The sequence below is a fragment of the Carassius auratus genome, unplaced genomic scaffold (genome assembly GCF_003368295.1).
Source record: "Carassius auratus strain Wakin unplaced genomic scaffold, ASM336829v1 scaf_tig00216618, whole genome shotgun sequence".
NCBI classification, from domain to species: domain Eukaryota; kingdom Metazoa; phylum Chordata; class Actinopteri; order Cypriniformes; family Cyprinidae; genus Carassius; species Carassius auratus.
In genome coordinates this window covers 250,135-271,662 of record NW_020528664.1, presented here as the reverse complement: position 1 = coordinate 271,662, position 21,528 = coordinate 250,135, and the positions used below count along the sequence as shown (strand labels likewise).

At 36.1% G+C, this 21,528-nt stretch overlaps 3 protein-coding genes across 9 annotated transcripts; all 3 read right to left on the bottom strand.

Annotated features, from left to right (window-relative positions):
• Nucleotides 1-664: 664 nt before the first annotated feature.
• LOC113098706 (zinc finger protein 239-like) lies at nucleotides 665-6,706 on the bottom strand. Its single transcript, XM_026263739.1, has 3 exons — nucleotides 6,197-6,706; nucleotides 5,087-5,508; nucleotides 665-1,606 (listed from the first exon to the last, which is right to left on the bottom strand). Exons 2-3 carry the CDS (start codon nucleotides 5,133-5,135, stop codon nucleotides 813-815), a joined length of 843 nt encoding a protein of 280 aa, XP_026119524.1. The 5' UTR covers nucleotides 5,136-5,508; nucleotides 6,197-6,706; the 3' UTR covers nucleotides 665-812.
• A 1,209-nt stretch (nucleotides 6,707-7,915) lies between these two features.
• LOC113098702 (zinc finger protein 239-like) lies at nucleotides 7,916-20,318 on the bottom strand. 5 transcript variants are annotated; one of them, XM_026263734.1, is made up of 4 exons: nucleotides 12,846-13,425; nucleotides 9,925-10,241; nucleotides 9,311-9,573; nucleotides 7,916-9,142 (listed from the first exon to the last, which is right to left on the bottom strand). In XM_026263734.1, exons 2-4 carry the CDS (start codon nucleotides 9,947-9,949, stop codon nucleotides 8,612-8,614), a joined length of 819 nt encoding a protein of 272 aa, XP_026119519.1. In that variant the 5' UTR covers nucleotides 9,950-10,241; nucleotides 12,846-13,425; the 3' UTR covers nucleotides 7,916-8,611. The 5 variants fall into 5 exon arrangements, with proteins under 5 accessions (XP_026119519.1, XP_026119516.1, XP_026119517.1 ...); XM_026263731.1 differs by adding an exon at nucleotides 12,283-12,345 and having other exon boundaries at nucleotides 7,916-9,573; nucleotides 12,846-13,416; XM_026263732.1 differs by adding an exon at nucleotides 12,283-12,288 and having other exon boundaries at nucleotides 7,916-9,573; nucleotides 12,846-13,416.
• On the bottom strand, nucleotides 17,212-20,428 carry LOC113098709 (gastrula zinc finger protein XlCGF49.1-like). 3 transcript variants are annotated; one of them, XM_026263743.1, is made up of 4 exons: nucleotides 20,302-20,393; nucleotides 19,765-19,827; nucleotides 19,185-19,448; nucleotides 17,212-17,988 (listed from the first exon to the last, which is right to left on the bottom strand). In XM_026263743.1, exons 3-4 carry the CDS (start codon nucleotides 19,231-19,233, stop codon nucleotides 17,303-17,305), a joined length of 735 nt encoding a protein of 244 aa, XP_026119528.1. In that variant the 5' UTR covers nucleotides 19,234-19,448; nucleotides 19,765-19,827; nucleotides 20,302-20,393; the 3' UTR covers nucleotides 17,212-17,302. The 3 variants fall into 3 exon arrangements, with proteins under 3 accessions (XP_026119528.1, XP_026119530.1, XP_026119529.1); XM_026263745.1 differs by having other exon boundaries at nucleotides 19,765-19,770; nucleotides 20,302-20,390; XM_026263744.1 differs by lacking the exon at nucleotides 19,765-19,827 and having other exon boundaries at nucleotides 20,302-20,428.
• Nucleotides 20,429-21,528: the final 1,100 nt, after the last annotated feature.

The window sequence follows — 21,528 nt, the reverse complement described above, 5'->3', positions numbered from 1 at the left end:
TCCCATCGCGGTTGCAACCTCTCTCCAGGCATTTTCCAACGCTATTTTATTGGAGTGTAATTGTGATGAACTCATATAAATGTGGATGTATATGTATAAGCTCGCATAATTTTTCCTCTTCGCCCACCATTGTACTCAAACATTCTTCTGTAAACATAAAATATTTGAATTTAATGTACAATACTTGCAATGTCGCCCCCACCAACAATGCATAGTATTGTGTGCATCAGCGTGTCGCGTATCAAAAACTAGGATGACACATTTGGCTATGCACCGACACATAATGGCGGACGCGTACGTGTACCGATGCGTTGACTATGTAACGGCCCTTGCAGCATCATTTTAAAAATGGAGAATTCAGGAAATTAGGAGACAATTGGATGATTGTGTTTTTTTATGAGTGTTTACCTGCTGACTCTACTAGTAAATTGAAAACATATGTTTATTCTAAATTACAGCATCATTTTCAATTTGCAATTCAGCAAAAGTGAATATGAATTTGTTTAAGTTGATTTTCCGGTTACACTTTTGATATATACACTCCCTAAGGTTCACAAGGGCTCGGATACCCCTTCGAAGGGTCGTCCTATTGTAAGTGGCATTTTTTTGTGGATTACTTCATTGGAACTGAAGTCCATAAAAATGTTACGGTTGAAACTGCAGGTCTTGAAGATGAACTTTATTCACTGTGACTTTAGATAATGTTTGTTTGTTAGGACAGATTTACACAGAAGATGCTTTATTTCTTGACACATTATTGTGTCACGTTTCGTGAGGACGTCAGACCTGAAAGTGTTGGATCTGAAGATGATCTACTGACTGTGAATCTTTTTGTGAACGCGTAGATTAGATGATTGATTGAAACTCTTCCTGCATACAGTGCAGTGATAGGGTTTCTCTCCAGTGTGGATCATCAGGTGGCGCTTCAAATGTTGAGCTCTAATAAAAGTCTTCTTACAATCAAAGCACTTATATTCTCTTACACCAGTGTGTATCTTCTGATGAACTTTTAAACTCTGCAGTTGTGAAAAACTCTTTCCACACAAAGAACATGAATGTGGTTTCATCTTTGAATGAATTTTCAGGTGATTCTTCAGTACCGAGGACCACAAAAATGTTTTTCCGCATTGAAAACATTCATGCAGTTTTTCTCCAGTGTGGATGTTCAAGTGTTTCTTAAAGTTTGATGATTCTGTAAAACTCTTCCCGCACTGATCACATGTGAACAGTTTCTCTCCCGTGTGGATCCTCTCATGTGTTTTCAGGTCTCCTGACCGACTGAATCCACTGTTGCATTGCGAACACTTGTAAGGTTTCTCTCCAGTGTGAATGTGCATGTGCATCTTAAGGTGTGCCGATTGTCTGAAATTCTTCTCACACTGATCACATGTGAATGGTTTCTCTCCAGTGTGGATCCTCATGTGATTTTCAAGACTCTGTTTGCATGTCAAACTCTTTCCACACTGAGTGCAGATGAAAGATTTCTCATCTCTTTTCTTCTTTAAAACTTTCTGTTTGGTTTGAGAGCGACTTTTTTCTCCAGTTTTGACATGTTTGTCCTCCTCTTTATTCAGTTCTTCATGCTCCTTGTTTTCATCAATCAACTCTGAAATTAAAGTAAAAAATGTTTAATGTTCAGTAAATCCTAAAAAAATAAAAAAATCCCAGAAGGAACAATGGAAATTAGGGAATAGCTATGTTTAGAAGTTTATATTAACATTTTGATGCATTTTACATTACCTTAGTGACCCTGAAACTTTACAACTACACAATTATCTAAAATAAATTCTGTAAAAAAAAAATAAAATAAAAAAAAGTACCCAGTTTATTAAAAGTGTCCTCATTATTTGCCGCTTCAGCTATATTATTGCACAGCTATTCTTTCCTTTTTTTCCTGCTGCAAAAAAATTAAAACTGCTTAAAGTTTATATTCTTATCCCAGAAAATTGTTGGAACATTGCCGTATCACCTTCTGTGTGAACGCAAACATGTCCCGGGATTGATTCCGGAATAGATCCCGGGTTGGGGACCTAGTAAAATTGCCAGGTTCAGTCCTGGAACCAGAACTAATGCCATGTCGTAGTGATGCATGTTACTGTGCGACTCTTTTACTGTGCGTTTTGAAGGCATGCTAATGCAAATGTTTTGATTATGTGCAAACTGTAATGAAGCAGAGATCAGTTAGTTCCTCACTATCTGCGCTGAAGCTGAGATCATTCGCCAGTTTAAATCAATGTTAACGTGCCTAGCATTTTCAATTCGTACATTATACGTAATGTCACAAGTCATTACGAGACGTTTACGGTTTATGTGTGAATGCACACACATATTCTGGGAAATCCCTGGCTGTGTGAAAGGGGCAAAACCTAGCGACCCAGGAACAATTGCCAACACATATTACCCATGTATTTTCGGTATTGCAGTGTGAAAGAGGCTTAAGGTGTGTATGCCAGCTTCGCTACCTTTCAGACGTTCTAGCCTGTGGAGTGAGCCATATCATTTCGAGCAGCTGGCTCAAACTGCGGTCTTAACTCCTGCACCGCGTCGCTTTTCAGGGGAGCTGTGTGGAGAAGCCCATTTCCACCTCCATTGCTTTGGAGAAGCAATCCCGCGTAAATGCAGTTTGCACACTCCAGCTCTAGGCGGGAACTAATGGTCTTCCAGGCCACGTGCATGCAACCACTGGTGCCTAATTTTAAATTCTGCTGGAACACTATGCAGTCCAGCAGTGCTGTCACAACCAGGAACACTACACCTACGTACCACCCTGACCACTGTACTAAATACAGATAAATCTACGCCAACTTGAAGCATTCCTGATGCAATACTATGCTACTAACTAACTATGCTTCTAACAATACTAACATTACACTAACAACTATGCTACTTAACTACATAGGCTACACAAAATAATATAAATAACTATTTAAACGGTATGCTAAATAGATGCTATAATACTCTATCCTGGTCGTTTTCAACACTTGCAATTCCAACTGACTCACTGGCGCCTAATTTTAAAGTCTGCTGGAAAACTATGCACTCACTACAGTAATTTTGACGATGGTTTTATACTGCCAAGGGTGTGGTAGCTCGTACCAAGGGGTCTGGTGAGCTGTTCAACCTGAAGAGGGCAGCACTCAGACGTTTTTACAACATATATTGTAGAATTAAAACACTTTATACTCAAATGTCAAAAAAGTTACTCGAATCAATGAACAGCACTAATAAAGCCCCATTCGATAGCATCTATAAAGAGAGCCTTCATGCTTTTAATGTGAAACTATTCACAGCTAGACAGAATTTCTTCTCAGACCTTATAAACAGTAACTTAAACAACACTTGTGCTCTTTTCGTCACTGTTGAGAGACTGACAAACCCCCCCCCCCCCCCCCCCAAGTCAGATTCCCAGTAAAATGCTCTCAGACAGCAAATGCATTGAATTTGCTTCCTTCTTTTCTGAGAAGATCATCAATATCAGGAAGGCGATTGGCAATGTACATCTTCAAGTAATGCAGAGGTCAGACAGATTCGGCCACAATATCAAAAGTTACTATGTCTACTTTTGAAGCAATTGATAGCAAAATATTGGAAGAAATAGTAAATCACCTAAAATTGTCAACCTGCTATCTTGACACACTTCCCACTTTTTTCAAAAGTGTGCTTAACTGTTTAGAAGCAGATCTTTTAGAAGTGGTGAATGCCTCACTTCTTTCTAGACATTTCCAAACTCCCTGAAAACTGCAGTTGTTAAGCCCCTCCTGAAAAAGACCTATCTTGATAACACCATTTTGAGCAATTTTAGACCAATATCTAATCTTCCTTTTATAGGCAAAATTATAGAAAAGGTCGTTTTTAATCAGCTGAACAAATACTTAAACTCAAATGGATACCTGAACAATTTTCAATCTGGTTTCCGACCGCATCACAGCACATGTACAGCACTCATTAAGATAATAAACAATATTCGCTTAAATTCTGACTCTGGCAAAATATCGGTGCTGGTATTGCTAGATCTCAGTGCTGTGTTTGACACTGTCAATCATAACATACTACTAGAGAGACTGGAAAACTGGGTCGGGCTTTCTGGGATGGTACTCAAATGGTTGAAGTCATACTTAGAAGGGAGACGCTATTATGTGAGTCAAGGAGAGCATAAGTCAAAGTGGACGTCCATGACATGTGGAGTCCCACAAGGCTCAATCCTTGCACCGCTCTTGTTTAGCCTGTATATGCTCCCATTAAGTCAAATAACGAGAATTAACCAAATTGCCTATCACAGCTATGCTGATTATACCCAGATTTACCTAGCCTTATTTCCAAATGACTACAGCCCCATTGACTCCCTCTGCCAATGTATTGGTGAAATTAATAGTTGGATCTGCCAGAACTTTATTCAGTTAAAAACTGAAGTTATTGCATTTGAAAAACAAAGATGAAGTTTTCAAGATGACTGCATACCTTGACTCTAGGGGTCAAACAACTAAAAATTAAGTCAGGAATCTTGGTGTGATTTTGGAGACAGACCTTAGTTTAAGTAGTCACTGTTTTCCAAATGAATGTTGTTCAGTTGCTTTGACGCAATGTATTTTGTTTAAAGCGCTATATAAATAAAGGTGACTTGACTTGATTAGGATCGAGTCAGTTAGAAATACCAAGGGTTCACACAAAACATGGGGAGTCCGCCTTTAGTTACTATGCCGGCCGCAGTTGGAATCAGCTTCCAGAAGAGATCAGATTTGCTAAAACACTAGTAACATTTCAATTTAGACTTAAAACTCATCTGTTTAGCTGTGCATTTATTGAATGAGCACTTTGACATGTCCGAACCGACTGCACTATATTTTACATATTTACTGTATTTTATGTCAAATCATTTTCTATTTATAACTGTTTTAAATTCATTTTAAATAAGTCAATTTTTAAATCATTTCCAAAGTTTTAAAATTGCTTGTTTTATTTATTTTTTTAATTATATTCCTTTTCATTGCTATTTTATCTTCTTTCATGTTAAGCACTTTGAATGTACGAAATGTGCTATATAAATAAACTTGTCTTGCCTTGGCTAAGATGAAGAACAAACACCAACCTGTTTGTTCTTCAATGTGTTTGATTCTGCAGGGTTCTAGATCTCTCATGTTTTCTCTGTCCTTCAATAAAGACTCTCTCTGCAGATTTCACTTCTTCCTGATGATTTGATGTTCGTCTTCACTTGTAGACTGAAGGGAATATTCCAGCATTTATTGATGAACTGCAGTGGGAGGAGCTTCACTAAAGGTGCGGTTGTTGTGGGAGGAGCTTCACTGAAGGCGCGGTTGTTGTGGGAGGAGCTTCACTGAAGGCGTGATTGTTGTGGGAGGAGCTTCACTGAAGGCGTGATTGTTGTGGGAGGAGCTTCACTGAAGGCGATACTGTTGTGGGGGGGCTTCGATAAAGGTGATACTGTTGTGGGAGGAGCTTCACTGAAGGTGATGCTGTTGTGGGAAGAGCTTCACAAAAGGAGGCGCAGATCTGACAAAATTAAAGTTAAAACAGTTACTGAGTTTATGGTTGTAAACTAATTCACCGCTATTTAACTCTTCATATTCACCTATCTATGCATCTTGCAAATTAATTTCCTAGTAGATTAATCACAATGTTTTATACTTATTCACAAGATGTAACCCTTTTTTATTTATTTTTATAAATTAATTTACATATTTAAATACCTTATTTTATCTGTCATTTCTATAAAGACAAAAATTGTGTGTGTGTGGGGGGGGTTAGCAGCAGATCATCTCACTTTTTATACAAGTATCTGTGACAGTGGGTAGTGATTATTTGCATAAGAATATTTGTTGAAATACTATAAAACTGCTCAATTAAAACATAATATAATCGTCTCATAAAATACATGATTTAAATAAATAAAGAACTACATCACTTAAGGCACCCACAATTGTTGCATATTGATCTAAACATAGTTTGATTTGCTAATAACTGCATTCATAGCAATAAAGTAACTAAAACACATATTTTTGGTATGTCCAGGAACTGACAGATTATAAATCTGTTAGATATAAAGAGCATTCAGTTCCAGCATCATCAACCAAACATCTAAACAATACAAACGAACATTCACTCAGATCTAACATTTCCCCTCACATGCTCGTCGTCTGCTCTGATAAATGTTGTAGAAATAAAACAATTCAGAAATTACCTCTTTGTTGCTTAAACGGTTAAGTGTGTTTTACAATAAAGTAAACACGTGAAGTACCGCGAACTGTTCGCCTCACGAGACTGGACGCTAGCAGAGCGCGCGCTAGATGACGTCATCATCTTCTTCTACCAGGTTTAATGGTAGTTGACAACTCATCTCAAAGGCGCATTACCGCCACCTACTATATTGGAGTTTGGGTATTATCGTAACATCCAATGAAAAGTGGAGGAGGAAAAATGTCTTGCATTTCCACCAAACTTTACTTATCTTGCTTAGACTATATATTCATATTAAATTATTTCACTTAACCCAGTGCTAAAAATATATTTTTTTTAAATGTGTATTCTCCCAGATGCTTTGCCTAATAAATGTTTTGTTCATCCATTTGTGCCTTTAATTCTGCCCTATTTTCTTCACATTTGTTTCAGTCTAGCAGTATATGCCTCACTGTTTCTTGTACATTATAATCAGTGCATTATCCAGTGGGATGCTTTCTTATTCTGTGCAATGTTGTATTTAAACCAGTGTGACCCATGCAGACGTGACACTAACATCTCCTCCCTTGGATCAGTTTAGAAACTGACAAGATTATAAAATTTTTAAATAAAGAGCATTCAGTACCAGCATCACTCCAAACATCTAAACAATCATTGATACAAAAATATTAAAATCATTTATCGCAATTATTTCTGTGGTATTGTACAATGTATTGCACAACAAAAAGATGTTATCGTGACAGGCCTATCTGATGCTGCTGGGGCCCGTTTCACTAAGGAGGTTCAACCAACTCTGAGTTTAAACTTGAACTCTGAGTTGACTTACCCTGAGATGGGAGTTATCAGTTAAAGAACAGCTCCAATGAGTTGGTTCAATCAACTCTAAATTGACTGACTCTGATTTAAGCGCGTGCACCACAACTATAAAAAGCCATTATCAATGGAGACTCGATATTACGATTCACCATGGCAACAGCTCCCGACAAAAAGCTGTCCGCATACTTCAGACTCAATACAAATGTAATTCTTATCAGTGTTATAATATCATTTTGACTTACCCTGCTTTCTCGGGTTTGACAAACCTCCCATTTTGAAACAGAAAACCTAGAGTTTCCCTCATTTCAGGGTTAACATACTCAGAGTTTTCACTTAACCTCCTTTGTGAAACAGGCTCCTGGTCAATGGCGGAAAGGCTTGTTTTTTTAAAACTGCACTCAGGCACAAGTGCTAGGGAAAGATTGCAAGGCAAGAGTGACTTAGGCCCAATTCCAATTCTATTTTATACCCTTTCCCCTAGAAAATATTTCCCTAAGGATTGGGACACCACTACCATGACGTCACACGCCATTTATGCCAAAAAAAAACTGCCTTTTTGTTCGCTGTAGCAGCCATGTTGCCCAGATAATTCATACCCCTTTGTTTGAAGTGTGGTCCTAAAAAATCTTTGTTGGAAGGGCTATCTGGCCCTTCCCCCTCCAACCACAAAAGAATCTAGACACCCCTACTCCTTCACGTGATCGCGCGAAACTGAGGGGTAGGGGAAAGGGGAAGGACTAAGGTGTAGAATTGGGATTGGGCCTTAATCACTTAGATACTATGATTGTCTTCCATAAGTTTTTTAGATCTCTGAGACTGAAGTAATTCTTTGGTACAACTGAAATATCTACTCTATCTGATGATGCTCCTTCTGTCACTATCACTTCTAATTCGTCCAGTCGTCATGTTCCTTTTAAAAAGAATTTGAACTTTATTCCACCTCATAACAGTAATGCATCTTTAAACACTTTCTGAAGGTTCGTTGAAGCTGATGTTAAGACTTTGTTAAACAAACAAAGATAAGAGACAATATAAAACATATAATAATTTGTAGAAAGTGAAGAGGGATGCTATAATTTATTTTAAAAGAGATTCCGATGTGGTTTTGTGCCCTACTTTGGGCTATAGTGCTTCAACAAGCTACAGATTATGTAAAGGAAATTAGTAGACAATTGGATGATTGTGTTTTTTTATGAGTGTTTACCTGCTGACTCACTAGTAAATTGAAAAATTATGTACATTTTAAATTACAGCCTCATTTTAAATTTGCAATTCAGCAATAGTGAATATTATTTTCTTAAAGTTGATTTTCCGGTAACACTTTTGATATGTAAGGTCCACAAGGGCTCGGATACCCCTTCCAAGTGTCGTCCTATTGTAAGTTGCATTCTTTTGTGGATTAATTCATTGGAACTGAAGTCCATAAAAATTTTACAGTTGAAACTGCTGGTCTTGAAGATGAACTTTATTCACTGTGACTTTAGATAATGTTTGTTTGTAAGGCCAGATTTACACAGAAGATGCTTTATTTCTTGATGCATTATTGTGTCACGTTTGGTGAAGATTAGAGATCAGACCTGAAAGTGTTGGATCTGAAGATGATCTACTGACTGTGAATCTTTTTATGAACACGTAGATTAGATGATTGATTGAAACTCTTCCTGCATACAGTGCAGTGATAGGGTTTCTCTCCAGTGTGGATCATCAGGTGGCGCTTCAAATGTGGAGCTGTAATAAAAGTCTTCTTACAATCAAAGCACTTATATTCTCTCACACCAGCGTGTCTCTTCTGATGGACTTTTAAACTCTGCAGTTGTGAAAAACTCTTTCCACACAAAGAACATGAATGTGGTTTCTCCTTTGAATGAACTCTCAGGTGATTCTTCAGTGCTGAGGACCACAAAAATGTTTTTCCGCACTGATCACATTCATGCAGCTTTTCTCCAGTGTGGATGTTCATGTGGTTCTTAAAGTTTGATGATGCTGTGAAACTCTTCCCGCACTGATCACATGTGAACAGTTTCTCTCCAGAATGGATCCTCTCATGTGCTTTCAGATATCCTAACACACTGAATCTCTTGTCGCAATGTGAACACTTGTAAGGTTTCTCTCCAGTGTGAATGTGCATGTGCATCTTAAGGTTTGCTGATTGTGTGAAGCTCTTCTCACACTGATCACATCTGTATGGTTTCTCTCCAGTGTGGATCCTCTCATGTGTTTTCAGATATCCTAACACACTGAACCTCTTGTCGCAATGTGAACACTTGTAAGGTTTCTCTCCAGTGTGAATGTGCATGTGCATCTTAAGGTTTGCTGATTGTGTGAAACTCTTCTCACACTGATCACATCTGTATGGTTTCTCTCCAGTGTGGATCCTCATGTGATTTTCAAGACTCTGTTTGCCTCCCAAACTCTTTCCACACTGAGTGCAGATGAAAGATTTCTCATCTCTTTTCTTCTTTAAATCTTTCTGTTTGATTTGAGAGCAAGGTTTTTCTCCAGTTTTGACATGTTTGTCCTCCTCTTTATTCAGTTCTTCATGCTCCTCGTTTTCTTCAATCAGCTCTGAAATTAAAGTTGAAAATGTTTAATATTCAGTAAATCTTAAAAAGAAACAATGGAAAGTAGGGAATTTCTATATGTATACAAGTTTATATTATCATTTTGATGCATTTTACATTACCTTAGTGACCCCGAAACTCTCCAACTACACAATTATCTAAAATAAATTAATTTTGTAAAAAAAAAAAAAAAAAAAAAACTAGTTTATTAAAAGTGTCCTCATTGTTTTTTGCTTCAACTATATTATTGTACAGCTCTTTTTTTCCCCTACTGCAACAAAATTAAAACTGCTTAAAGTTTATATTCGTATTGTTCTTCCTCCTAATTGACGACGGATGAAGAACAAACACCAACCTGTTTGTTCTTCAGTCTGGTTCATTCTGCAGGGTTCTTGATCTCTCTGTTCTTCAATAAACTCTGTCTCTGCAGATTTCACTTCTTCCTGATGCTTTGATGCTGGTCTTCACTTGTAGACTGATGGGAATATTCCAGCATTTATTGATGAACTGCAGTGGGAGGAGCTTCACTGATGGTGTGGTTGTAGTGGGAGGAGCTTCACCGAAAGTTTGATTGTAGTGGGAGGAGCTTTACTGAAGATGTGCGTGTTGTGGGAGGAGCTTCACTGAATGTGCAAATGTTGTGGGAGGAGCTTCACTGAAGGAGGAGCAAATCTGCCAAAATTAAAGATAAATCAGTTACTGAGTTTTATGATTTTAAACTAATTCTCAACTATTTAACTCTTCATGTTAAATTTTCACCTAGGGTTGGCGATACTGACAAAAAAGGTTATCTCAATTTTTTTTCAGTATCTCGATAATCGATATTCAGACGATATTTTTCCTTTAAAGAAATGTGTGCAAATTGGCAAAGAAGGCCTAGTTGGTCTTTTGACTTGCTCCACTTGACTTATTATTGTATAGAATTACTAGTGCATAAAGATATGAGACATTATTGATTTAAACATGAACAAAATTACTGAACTAAATATTTTAATACAAGAACAGTGCTTTTTCAGTACAATACATGTACGTAATAAATTAACTTTGTGCTTTGCAATTAGTACTCCATTAGTAATAGACTAACAACAATGTGACTACCACTTTCAAAAAAAAGTTGTTTTGCAAAATGTAAACATTACAACACAACACAATATAACATCTTTGCACATTATATTAATATATAAGAGGAGGATAAAAAAAAAAGACAAAAGGAACAAAATAAACAACAGACACTGCTCTGCAATATGGCTCCCAAGATTCTGCTGGACCACAGATCGGAGGTTGTGGCATAATAGGTGATCTTCTGTAATTTATGGAACAGCTTTTGTCGATAAGACTTGAACAGTTTTGGTAGAGCTGTTTCACTGAAATATCTCCTTGAAGGCAGATTATTTCTGGGTTGTAAAGTCTGTAACATTTCTTGAAACCCATCCTTCTCGACTGATTGAATTGGCAACATAGACCTTGCAATAAAACTTGTTACAGAGTTTGTAATCGTTTTCCACTTATTGCTTTTTTTTGTCTTACGGTGTTTTCTTTGTGAATGTTTCTGCCAAGGTCTGTTGTGCCTGTTCTTTTTTTTTTGTACCGTGTTTGTAGCAGCAGGGATGTTTTGTTCGGTATGAAGCCTTTCATACTCTTCACATCACATCTTGCTGTTAGCTCTTCTGGCACTGGTTTTGAGGATGACTGTGTATTTTCACTTTCTTTGCTCATTTCTGCATTGTTGCTCTAGAAGCTAGTTAACAAGTGACTGATGAGTAACATACACACGGCACACTGTAATGACGTAAAGCGTCAGGGGCACTGAGGCATTATGGGCAGTTCACAGTATTAATAAAAAATGTTTTTTTTTTTTTTTTTTTTTAGAAGTTAAAAGAAGACCTGTTCGTGTTCGGAGGATATCCCGGTGGATCTCTTATGAAAATGCATTCTATATTTTGGACTCATTATAAAATGCAATTTTCCAATGATGCGATCACGAAGCTTGCCATTTGAGGATGACACAGACATTTAAGAAAAACTTTTTAACTTCAGACTTCAGTTTTCCGCAAACAACGCATATTTGGCCTTTTCCAGCAGCTATTTTATTAAACGTACTAAAACGTATTAAACATCGGCTTTAGTCTTTACATTTTTGCATTGTTGCCTCAACCTACGAAATGTCATAACACACAGGTAAGAACCACATAGTTGTATTGCAAATTAGTAGCATCTTAATCTCTCGTGCAATTGAGTAACGATCGTTATTTTGTAAAAAAAAAAAAAAAAAAAAAAAAAAGACCCCTACTACATTATTAAAATCGCTGCATTATTTGTTTTCTCTTTAACTTCTTTCGGCTCTTTTCATGTTTGGGGGGTCAGATTGTACAAATTATGAAATATTCAATATCCCAATTTTGCATATAGTCCAGACAATAATTAGGATATTATAGTCTAAACGATATATCGTCCACCTCTATTTTAACCTATCTATGCATCTTGTAAATTAACTTTCTAGTAGATTAATCACAATGTGTTTTATACTCATTCACAAGTTATATCCCTTTTTTATTTTTTAATTCACATATTTATATTCCTACATTTATCTTATCTTTCTTTTATATTGAGACTGAGAAAAAATATTGAGAAAAAACTGGGGTGGGGGGGCACACAATTAAAAGACATAAAATTAAAGAATTCAGAATTATAATTTTAGAAATTTGATACTTACCTAAATCTTGTAGAGAAATAAACAAATAAAAAGGATTTTCATCAGCTGATAATATTGACGAGTCTCAATAAACACACGTTAAAAAAGACATTCAGGATCAGCAGCAGATCATCTCACTTTTTATACAAGTATCTGTTAAAGTGTGTAGTGATTATTTGCATATGAATATGTTTAAATACTATAAAACTGCTCAATTAAAACATAATATGATCGTCTCATAAAATACATAATTTATATCTATAAAGAAAGACACTACATCACTTAGAGCACCCACAATTGTTGTATATTGATCTAAACATAGTTTGATTTGCTAATAACTGCATTCATAGCAATAAAGTAACTAAAACACATATTTCTGGTTTGTCCAGGAACTGACAGATTATAAAACGTTAAATATAAAGAGCATTCAGTTCCAGAATCATCAATCAAACATCTAAACAATACAAACGAACATATAATCCTCTCAGATCTGATCATTTTCCCTCACATGCTCGTCGTCTGCTCTGATAAATGTTGTAGTCAGTAAACGCAGAAACAAAACATTTACAAGAAAAAAATAATACCTCTTTTTTGCTTAAACGGTTAAGTGTGTTTTACAATAAAGTAAACACGTGAAGTACCGCGAACTGTTCGCCTCACGAGACTCGACTCTGGCTGAGCGCGCGCTAGATGACGTCATCACCTTCTTCTTCCAGGTTTAATGGCAGTTGACAACTCATCTCAAAGGCGCATTACCGCCACCTACTTTACTGGAGTTTGGGTATTAGAGTAACATCAAATGAAAGGTGGATGATTAAAATTAAATAAAACCTTTTAAAATAAAATTAAACATTTCTTGCATTTCCAGTAAACTTTACTTATCTTCCTTAGATTATATATTCGTATTCAATTATTTTTTACTTAACCCAGTGTTTTTCGAAAATAAAATTAATAAATTGTGTATTCTCCCAGATGCTTTCCCCAATACATGTTTTGTTCATATATTTGTGCCTTTAATTCTGCCCTAAATTCTTCTTATTTGTTGCAGTCTAGCAGTATATGCCTCACTGTTTCTTGCAAATTACAATCAGTGCATTATCCAGTGGGATGTTTCCTATTCAATCAATCAACAGCACACACAAAGAAATAAACATAATGTGGTAGAAAAAATATATATAAATATACTATATAATATATTCAGCATCACACGATCAGGGGGATATTTCAGTAAGGAGGTTCAACCAACTCCGAGTTAAAACTTGAACTAGTTGAATTACTCTGAGATTGAAAACTGAGTTTTTGGGTTCAGAATAGCTGTATTGTGTAAGTTCAGTCAACTCTGAGTAGGCTGACTCTGAGTTTAGCGCATGCACCATGACTATGAAAAGCTCCCAAAAGCAACAGCTCCCGCCAATAATACGTCTGCATACTTCAGACTCAATACAAGTTTAATTCTTATCACTGATATAATATCCAAAGTGAAAACTGGCAGAATGGTATGTCATTGAAGTAAAACATACTTAAAAATAAAAGTGCTTCACGATGCCAGAAGAACATTTTTGTCTAAATAGTTCCATAAAGAACCTTTAACATCTGAAGAACCTTTCTGTTTCACAACAGGTTCTTTGTGGTGAAAGAAGGTTCTTCAGATTATAAAAAGGCAAGAGATGGTTCTTTAAAAAACTGGGCCTAGTTCCCCGATAACGCTACTCTTAGCGCGCTAAGAAGTCTCGAAAGATATATCTTACCAAAGTTGTTTATGTTCCTAAGTGTGTTCCCCGAAGTCTCCCTTAGGAAGCTTCTTAACACACTGCCTCTTAATTCCGACGTTACAAAAGCGCTGTCCAAAATGAGGGTGCTGAATTAGTTGGCATCGATTGCTCAGGAATCGATTTTCCACTTCACGCGAAGGTGCAATACAGCGTTAAGAAAGACAACACATTCTATGCAAATGAAACATTCCTCAAATTATTCCCGTAACATTTATTTCAACATAGTTTAAGTTATCAGTAAAATATAGCCTATAAATTAAAAGAGCAAATGGTCAGTAATATGTTCGCACGATATGTTGTGACGGTTAGACGAACAGGGTATCCCTCGCTAATTATCCACCCTCGTTATCCCGTTGTGCCACTTGTACCGCTTCTTGACAAGGGTTTAACGACTTCTAAAAAATTATATCATACACTTTTATATTAATGGTAAGGTACTTTAAAATCAGAGTTGATTGGTAAGCAGCTGCAGTTACTTCTGTTTAATGCGGTATTGATTGTCATTGGTTAATGTTTTCAATAAAAAGCAACCTCTCTACAATGAACAGAGAGAGAGAGTTAGATACAGAATATGGTGGGGACGCATCGTAAAAAAAGGGCACCAAGCTTCTCTTCAGAGGAACTTGAAGTTTTGCTGGACCTTGCCACCAGGTCGGAGATCACACCCCTATGGTCCACTATAACCTGCACGTTTATGGCTGCGTATTCCTTTCGCGATATGTACGCCTGATCAATCACTGATGGATTGGGGATAGGGATGAGTGTGCCATCCACCAGGCCCAAGACGCTGGGGATGCCAGCAATGGTATGACAGCCCTGCTGCACCTCCTGATGTGTTGACGGCAGCCGGATGTAATCCCCATCATGGCGCAGCTCTGAGAAGGTCCAGCAGCTCCATAATGAGCTGTCTTGGGAGGCAAGGGTGCTGGATGGCGCCGCCGGCACATTGGATCGCTGCCATAGTTGGTCGCTTACTGGATACCACAATGCTTACCCATTTCTAGATCTTAGCCATTTAGAGCCAAATTGTTTGCCAGATTTAAATGATCAGAAGTGATTGCCAATTTAAATGCTTTAATGACATTACGAAATAGCCTAGGCTAATTACCATTATATTAGTTCTGATATTCAATAAAGTCAACTTCATAAATAGGCCTGTATCCATTGCCAACATATTTTATTATTGGTCTTAAAAGGCCAATAAAATAAAATCATTGTTGAGCCACAATATTGTCAACATACCATATAGTTTGACTTGTACTGCACTGTGCTGATTTCTAAAGACCACTCTACAGTGGCGGTGACTAGGGTCTTGAGCTCAAACAACATTAAGAGAGAGCTTACGAATGGTCCAGACCAACCTTACGAAAGTGTCGGGAATCGTGCCATAACGTTAAGAGAGAGGTTAAGGAATAGGTTAAGAACTACTTAGCGATAAGAACGTTTTGGGGAACCGGGCTCTGAATTTTTTTTTGTTTTATGTTTTGTGGAACCAAAAATGGTTCTTCTATGGCATTGCTTTGAGTTTGAGTGTAGGCTACTGATCTTCATGGTATCGCATTGGCAAAATAAATAAATAACTAAAATAAAACAAAATAATAATTTAAGTGCATATTTTCTGCTTTCCCAGGTTTGACAAACCTCCCATTCTGAAACAGAAAATCCAGTTTCCCTAATTTCAGGTTTAACATAATCAGTTTCCACTTAACCTCCTTTCTAAAACAGGCTCCAGGAGTGATGTTTTCTTGACTTTCAGCTCGATTGCAAATTCATGAATGAAAATATTTTGTAACATGATATTGATGTACCATTTACATGGTAATGCAATTTAAAATGGGTATTAAAAGGATGAATTTTGAGATTTTAAGTTTTTAAGTTGATATACAATTTCTGATGATTTCTAAATTGTGATAAATTAGGAGAACAACAGGTTGATTGTGTTGAGTGTTTACCTGCTGACTCTACTAGTAAATTGAAAACTTATGTTTATTCTAAATTACAGCATCATTTTCAATTTGCAATTCAGCAATAGTGAATATTAATTTCTTAAAGTTGATTTTCCAGTTACCCTTCTGGGTAACGCTTTATAATAACTGCATGCTATTAATCATTAGTTAAGCATAAGGAAACAGTTAATTCATAATTTATAAAGCATTAATAGACATTTATAAGCAGTTTATAAATACAGATATAAATGCTTTATACCTGATTTAAAAGCATATCTATAATGTGTTTAATAATTGTTTTTTCATACTTTATTAATGATCAATTTATCATTTCTAAATTAAGTATAGCATTATTTACACACTAGTTATTAAGGAGTTGTCAATGGTTCATAAGATCACTTAGAAATTGTAAGTAAATGATTAATAAACTATTTAAATGTGCATTCATACATCTTTTTATTCAGACATATAGTAATAGTTACTTATAGTGTTAATAAATGGTTTATTTACATGTATTTCTACTGCAATTCAGGTAGTTATAAAACATATGTAGTTGTTAGTTAACTATTTTTGTGAGCTCATCTAAAGTGAGAACTATTTATGCCTTGTAAAGCTTGTACAAATGAGATTTAAAGGCTGTTAATATTTCTATGTTCTTTATCACTGTGTGGTGTTTGTTTCCGTTTGTTTAGAAGATAACTGAACCTTTAAATATCCTTTATAAATGCTTTACAAGGCATAACTAGACTCACTTTAGATGACCTCACATAGTTAACTGACCACTACTAAATGCTTTATAACTACCTGAATTTACTACATTTCTTGTGATCTTATGAATCACTGGCAACTCCTAAATAACTGGTTTGTAAATAAATATACTTCATTGAGAAATGATAAATTGTTCATGAATAAAGTATGAAAATACAATTATTAAACACATTATAGATATGCTTTTAAATCAAGAATAAAGCATTTATATCTGTATTTATAAACTGCTTATTACTGTCTATTAATGCTTTATAAATTATGAATTATCTGTTTACTAATGCTTAATTAATGATTAATAGTGTGCAGTTACTATAAAGTGTTACCCACTTTGGATATATACACTCCCTAAGGTTCACAAGGGCTCGGATACCCCTTAGAAGGGTCGTACCATTTTAAATTGCATTCTTTTGTGGATTACTTCATTGGAACTGAAGTCCATAAAAATGTTACAGTTGAAACTGCTGGGGTCTTGAAGATGAACTTTATTCACTGTGACTTGATAATGTTTGCTTGTTAGGACAGATTTACAAAGAAGATGCTTGACGCATTATTGTGTCACGTTTGGTGAGGAAAAGACATCAGACCTGAAAGTGTTGGATCTGAAGATGATCTACTGACTGTGAATCTTTTGTGAACGCGTAGATTAGATGATTGATTGAAACTCTTCCTGCATACAGTGCAGTGATACGGTTTCTCTCCAGTGTGGATCATCAGGTGCCGCTTCAAATGTGGAGCTGTAATAAAAGTCTTCTTACAATCAAAGCATTTATATTCTCTCACACCAGCGTGTCTCTTCTGATGTACTTTTAAACTCTGCAGTTGTGAAAAACTCTTTCCACACAAAGAACATGAATGTGGTTTCTCCTTTGAATGAATTTTCAGGTGATTCTTCAGTACTGAGGACCACAAAAATGTTTTTCCACACTGATCACATTCATGCAGTTTCTCTCCAGTGTGGATGTTCATGTGTTTCTTAAAGTTTGATGATTCTGTGAAACTCTTCCCGCACTGATCACATGTGAACAGTTTCTCTCCAGTGTGGATCCTCATGTGATTCTTAAGACCAGGTTTGCTTCTCAAACTCTTTCCACACTGAGTGCAGATGAAAGATTTCTCATCTCTTCTCTTCTTTAAATCTTTCTGTTTGGTTTGAGAGTGACTTAAAGAGTTTTCTCCAGTTTTGACATGTTTGTCCTCCTCTTTATTCAGTTTGTCATGCTCCTTGTTTTCTTCAATTAACTCTGAAATTAAAGTCTGAAATTAAAGTTCTACAATTTTTAATATTCAGTAAATCTTAAAAACGATAACTCTGAAGAAACAATATAAACTTGTATACATATAGAATTTTTCATACTTTCTATTATTATTTTGATGCAATTTACATTATATTACCTTAGTGACCCCAAAACTTTCAAACTACACAATTATCTAAAATAAATTTTGTAAAAAATAAAAAAAATAAAAAAAAAACGAGTTTATTAAAAGTTTCTTCATTATTCAGTCCCTCCAGAAAAACGCGATTATGCGATCGCTTGATTTAATGCATAATCAACCATAGGCCGCATTTTTTCAAATATGCCGCTGTTTTCCCACATAAATTACCGATTTCAGAAAGCAAAATATGCGGGGCTAGCATGATTTTATAATCCCTGTATTTTCCTTGCAAAAAACTCAGATATATATTAGCAGAAAGTTGAAAAATTTTGCGTTTACTTCACACTGGTAAAGCGCCATTTTCCCCTATTGCCATGGGAACCTTATGAAGTGAAGTAATTACGTGACGTGAACATCATCTACAAACCCCGCGGTGAAACCAGGGTGAAACTTGAAGTGCGCAAATCATTCTTATTTGCCAAAAAAAATAAGCACAAAAGAACGCGCAAAGCAGTTTCCCAATTTGTTACATGACAGTGGAGCCAAACTATATTGCGAGAACTTGCGAAAACTGCGGTTTGATGAAATACAGAAAAAAAAGGTGATTCCCCCAACACCCCCTCCTCACTAGGCTACTAACACTGTTGTAGTTTCATTCAGAAGTTGATGCAACTTTACAGTTGTAAGATTGCACTTTTTTGTTACAGAACAGTACCAAAAACTTACAGTTGTAATTATATTAGTAGTATGTAAAATAATTTATGTTGCAGTAAGAGATTGCAACTTAAATATTCTGTGATTTAGTATGCTCGCTACTCTTTACATTAAGGTAGTAGCCTAGTGAGAAAAAAGGTGTTGGGGGAATTACCTTTTTTTCTCTTTTTCATCAAACCGCAGTTTTTGCAAGTTCACGCAATTTCCTCGCATAAAATTGCAAAAATATCCCGCATATTCCAACGCATTTTTCAAGAAAACGTGCCGCAAAATCAAGGATTTTTGCCCGCAACAATCACAAAAACAATTTGCGTTTTTCTGGAGGGCTTGATGAAGAGTAAACACCAACCTGATTGTTCTTCAGTGTGTTTGGTTCTAAAGGGTTCTGGATCTTTCATGTTCTCTCTGTTCTTCAATAAAATCTGTCTATGCAGATTTCACCTCTTCCTGATGATTTGATGCTCCTCTTCACTTGTAGACTGATTGGAATATTCCAGCATTTATTGATGAACTGCAGTGGGAGGAGCTTCACTGAAGGTGTGATTTGTTGTGGGAGGAGCTTCACTGAAGATGTGATTGTTGTGGGAGGAGCTTCCCTGAAGGAGGAGCAAATCTGCCAAAAATTAAATATAAATTAGTTACTGAGTTTATGATTTTAAGCTAATTCACAACTATTTAACTCTTCGTGTTCATTTCTCTATGCATCTTGTAAATTAACTTTCTAATAGATTAATCACAATGTGTTTTATACTCAGTCACAAGATATATCCCTTTTTAATTTTTTAAGAATTTAATTCACACACTTGTATTATCTTTCATTTATACTGAGACTGAAAGACAAGGAAAAAACTGGGGGGGGGGGGGGCACACAATTAAAAGATATAAAATGAAAGAATACAGAAATATAATTTCAGAAATTTGATACTTACTTAAATCTTGTACAAAAATAAACAAATGGAAAGGATTTTCATCAGCTGATAATATTGATGAGTCTCAATAAACACACGTAAAAAAAAAGACATTCAGGATCAGCAGCAGATCATCTAAATTTTTATACAAGTATCTGTTAAAGTGGGTAGTGATTATTTGCATATGAATATGTTGAAATACTATAAAACTGCTCAATTAAAACATAATATGATCGTCTCATAAAATACATAATTAATATCTAAAGGCACTACATCACTTACAGCACACACAATTGTTGCACATTGAACTAAACATAGTTTGAATTGCTAATAACCAAAACAAATTTTTTTTGGTTTGTCCAAGAACTGACAGATTATAAAACCGTTAAATATGAAGAGCATTCAGTTCCAGAATCATCAACCAAACATCTAAACAATACAAACAAACATATAATCCTCTCAGATCTGATAATTTCCCCTCGCATTCTCGACGCCTGCTGTGATAAATGTTTTAGTCAGTAAACGAAGAAACAAAACAATTACAATTTAAAAAAATACCTCTTTGTTGCTTAAACTGTTAAGTGTGTTTTACAATAAAGTAAACACGTGAACAACTGCGAACTGTTCGCCTCACGAGACTCGACGCTAGCAGAGCGCGCGCTAGATGACGTCATCACCTTCTTCTTCCAGGTTTAATGGCAGTTGACAACTCATCTCAAAGGCGCATTACCGCCACCTACTTTACTGGAGTTTGGGTATTAGAGTAACATCAAATGAAAGGTGGATGATTAAAATAAAATAAAACCTTTCAAAATAAAATTAAACATTTCTTGCATTTCCACTAAACTTTACTTATCTTCCTTAGACTTTATATTCATATTGAATTCTTTCACTTAACCCAGTTAACCCTGTTTTTCAAAAATAAAATGAATGGTTTATTCTCCTAGATGCTTTCCCTAATAAATGTTTTGTTCATATATTTGTGCCTTTAATTCTGCCCTATCTTCTTCATATTTGTTGCAGTCTAGCAGTATATGCTTCACTGTTTCTTGTATATTATAATCAGTGCATTATCCAGTGGGATGCTTTCTTATTCTGTGCAATCTTGTATTTAAATCAGTGTGACCCATTCAGATGTGAGACTAACATCTCCTTCCTTGGGCTTCTGCCCTTCCTCATGTTTGTGACAACTTGATTACTTGTATAGATGAAGTCCTGTATCCGCTGTGTTCCAATATTCCTGCCATATTTTAAGTGAGTTATGGGGAAGTCGTGGCCTAATGGTTAGAGGGTTGGACTCCCAATCGAAGGGTTGTGAGTTCTAGTCTCTGGCCGGACGGAATTGTGGGTGGTGTAGTGTGTAGCATAAATGGCTGCCCACTGCTCCGGGTGTGTGCTCACAGTGTGCGCGTGTGTGTGTGTGTGTTCACTTCGGATGGGTTAAATGCAGAGCACAAATTCTGAGTATGGGTCACCATACTTGGCTGAATGTCACTTCACTTTATTATGGTTTTGACCTATGCTCTACTTATTGGTACGTGTACATCTACGGTTTCATGCTTTGTAGAGGTTTTTGCTAGCATATCCACAACTTAATTTCCTTCCACCCCTACATGGACAGGAACCCAAAGAAAGGAGACAGACATTCCCTTACTATGAAGTGTGAGAAGAATCAAGTGAAGTAATTGATAAAAGAGGTCTTGTCTACATGATTGAATACTCAATAATGCTGATAAACTGTCTAAGTCTATAACGACACCTTGGTTCTGATTATTTTCTTCCTCC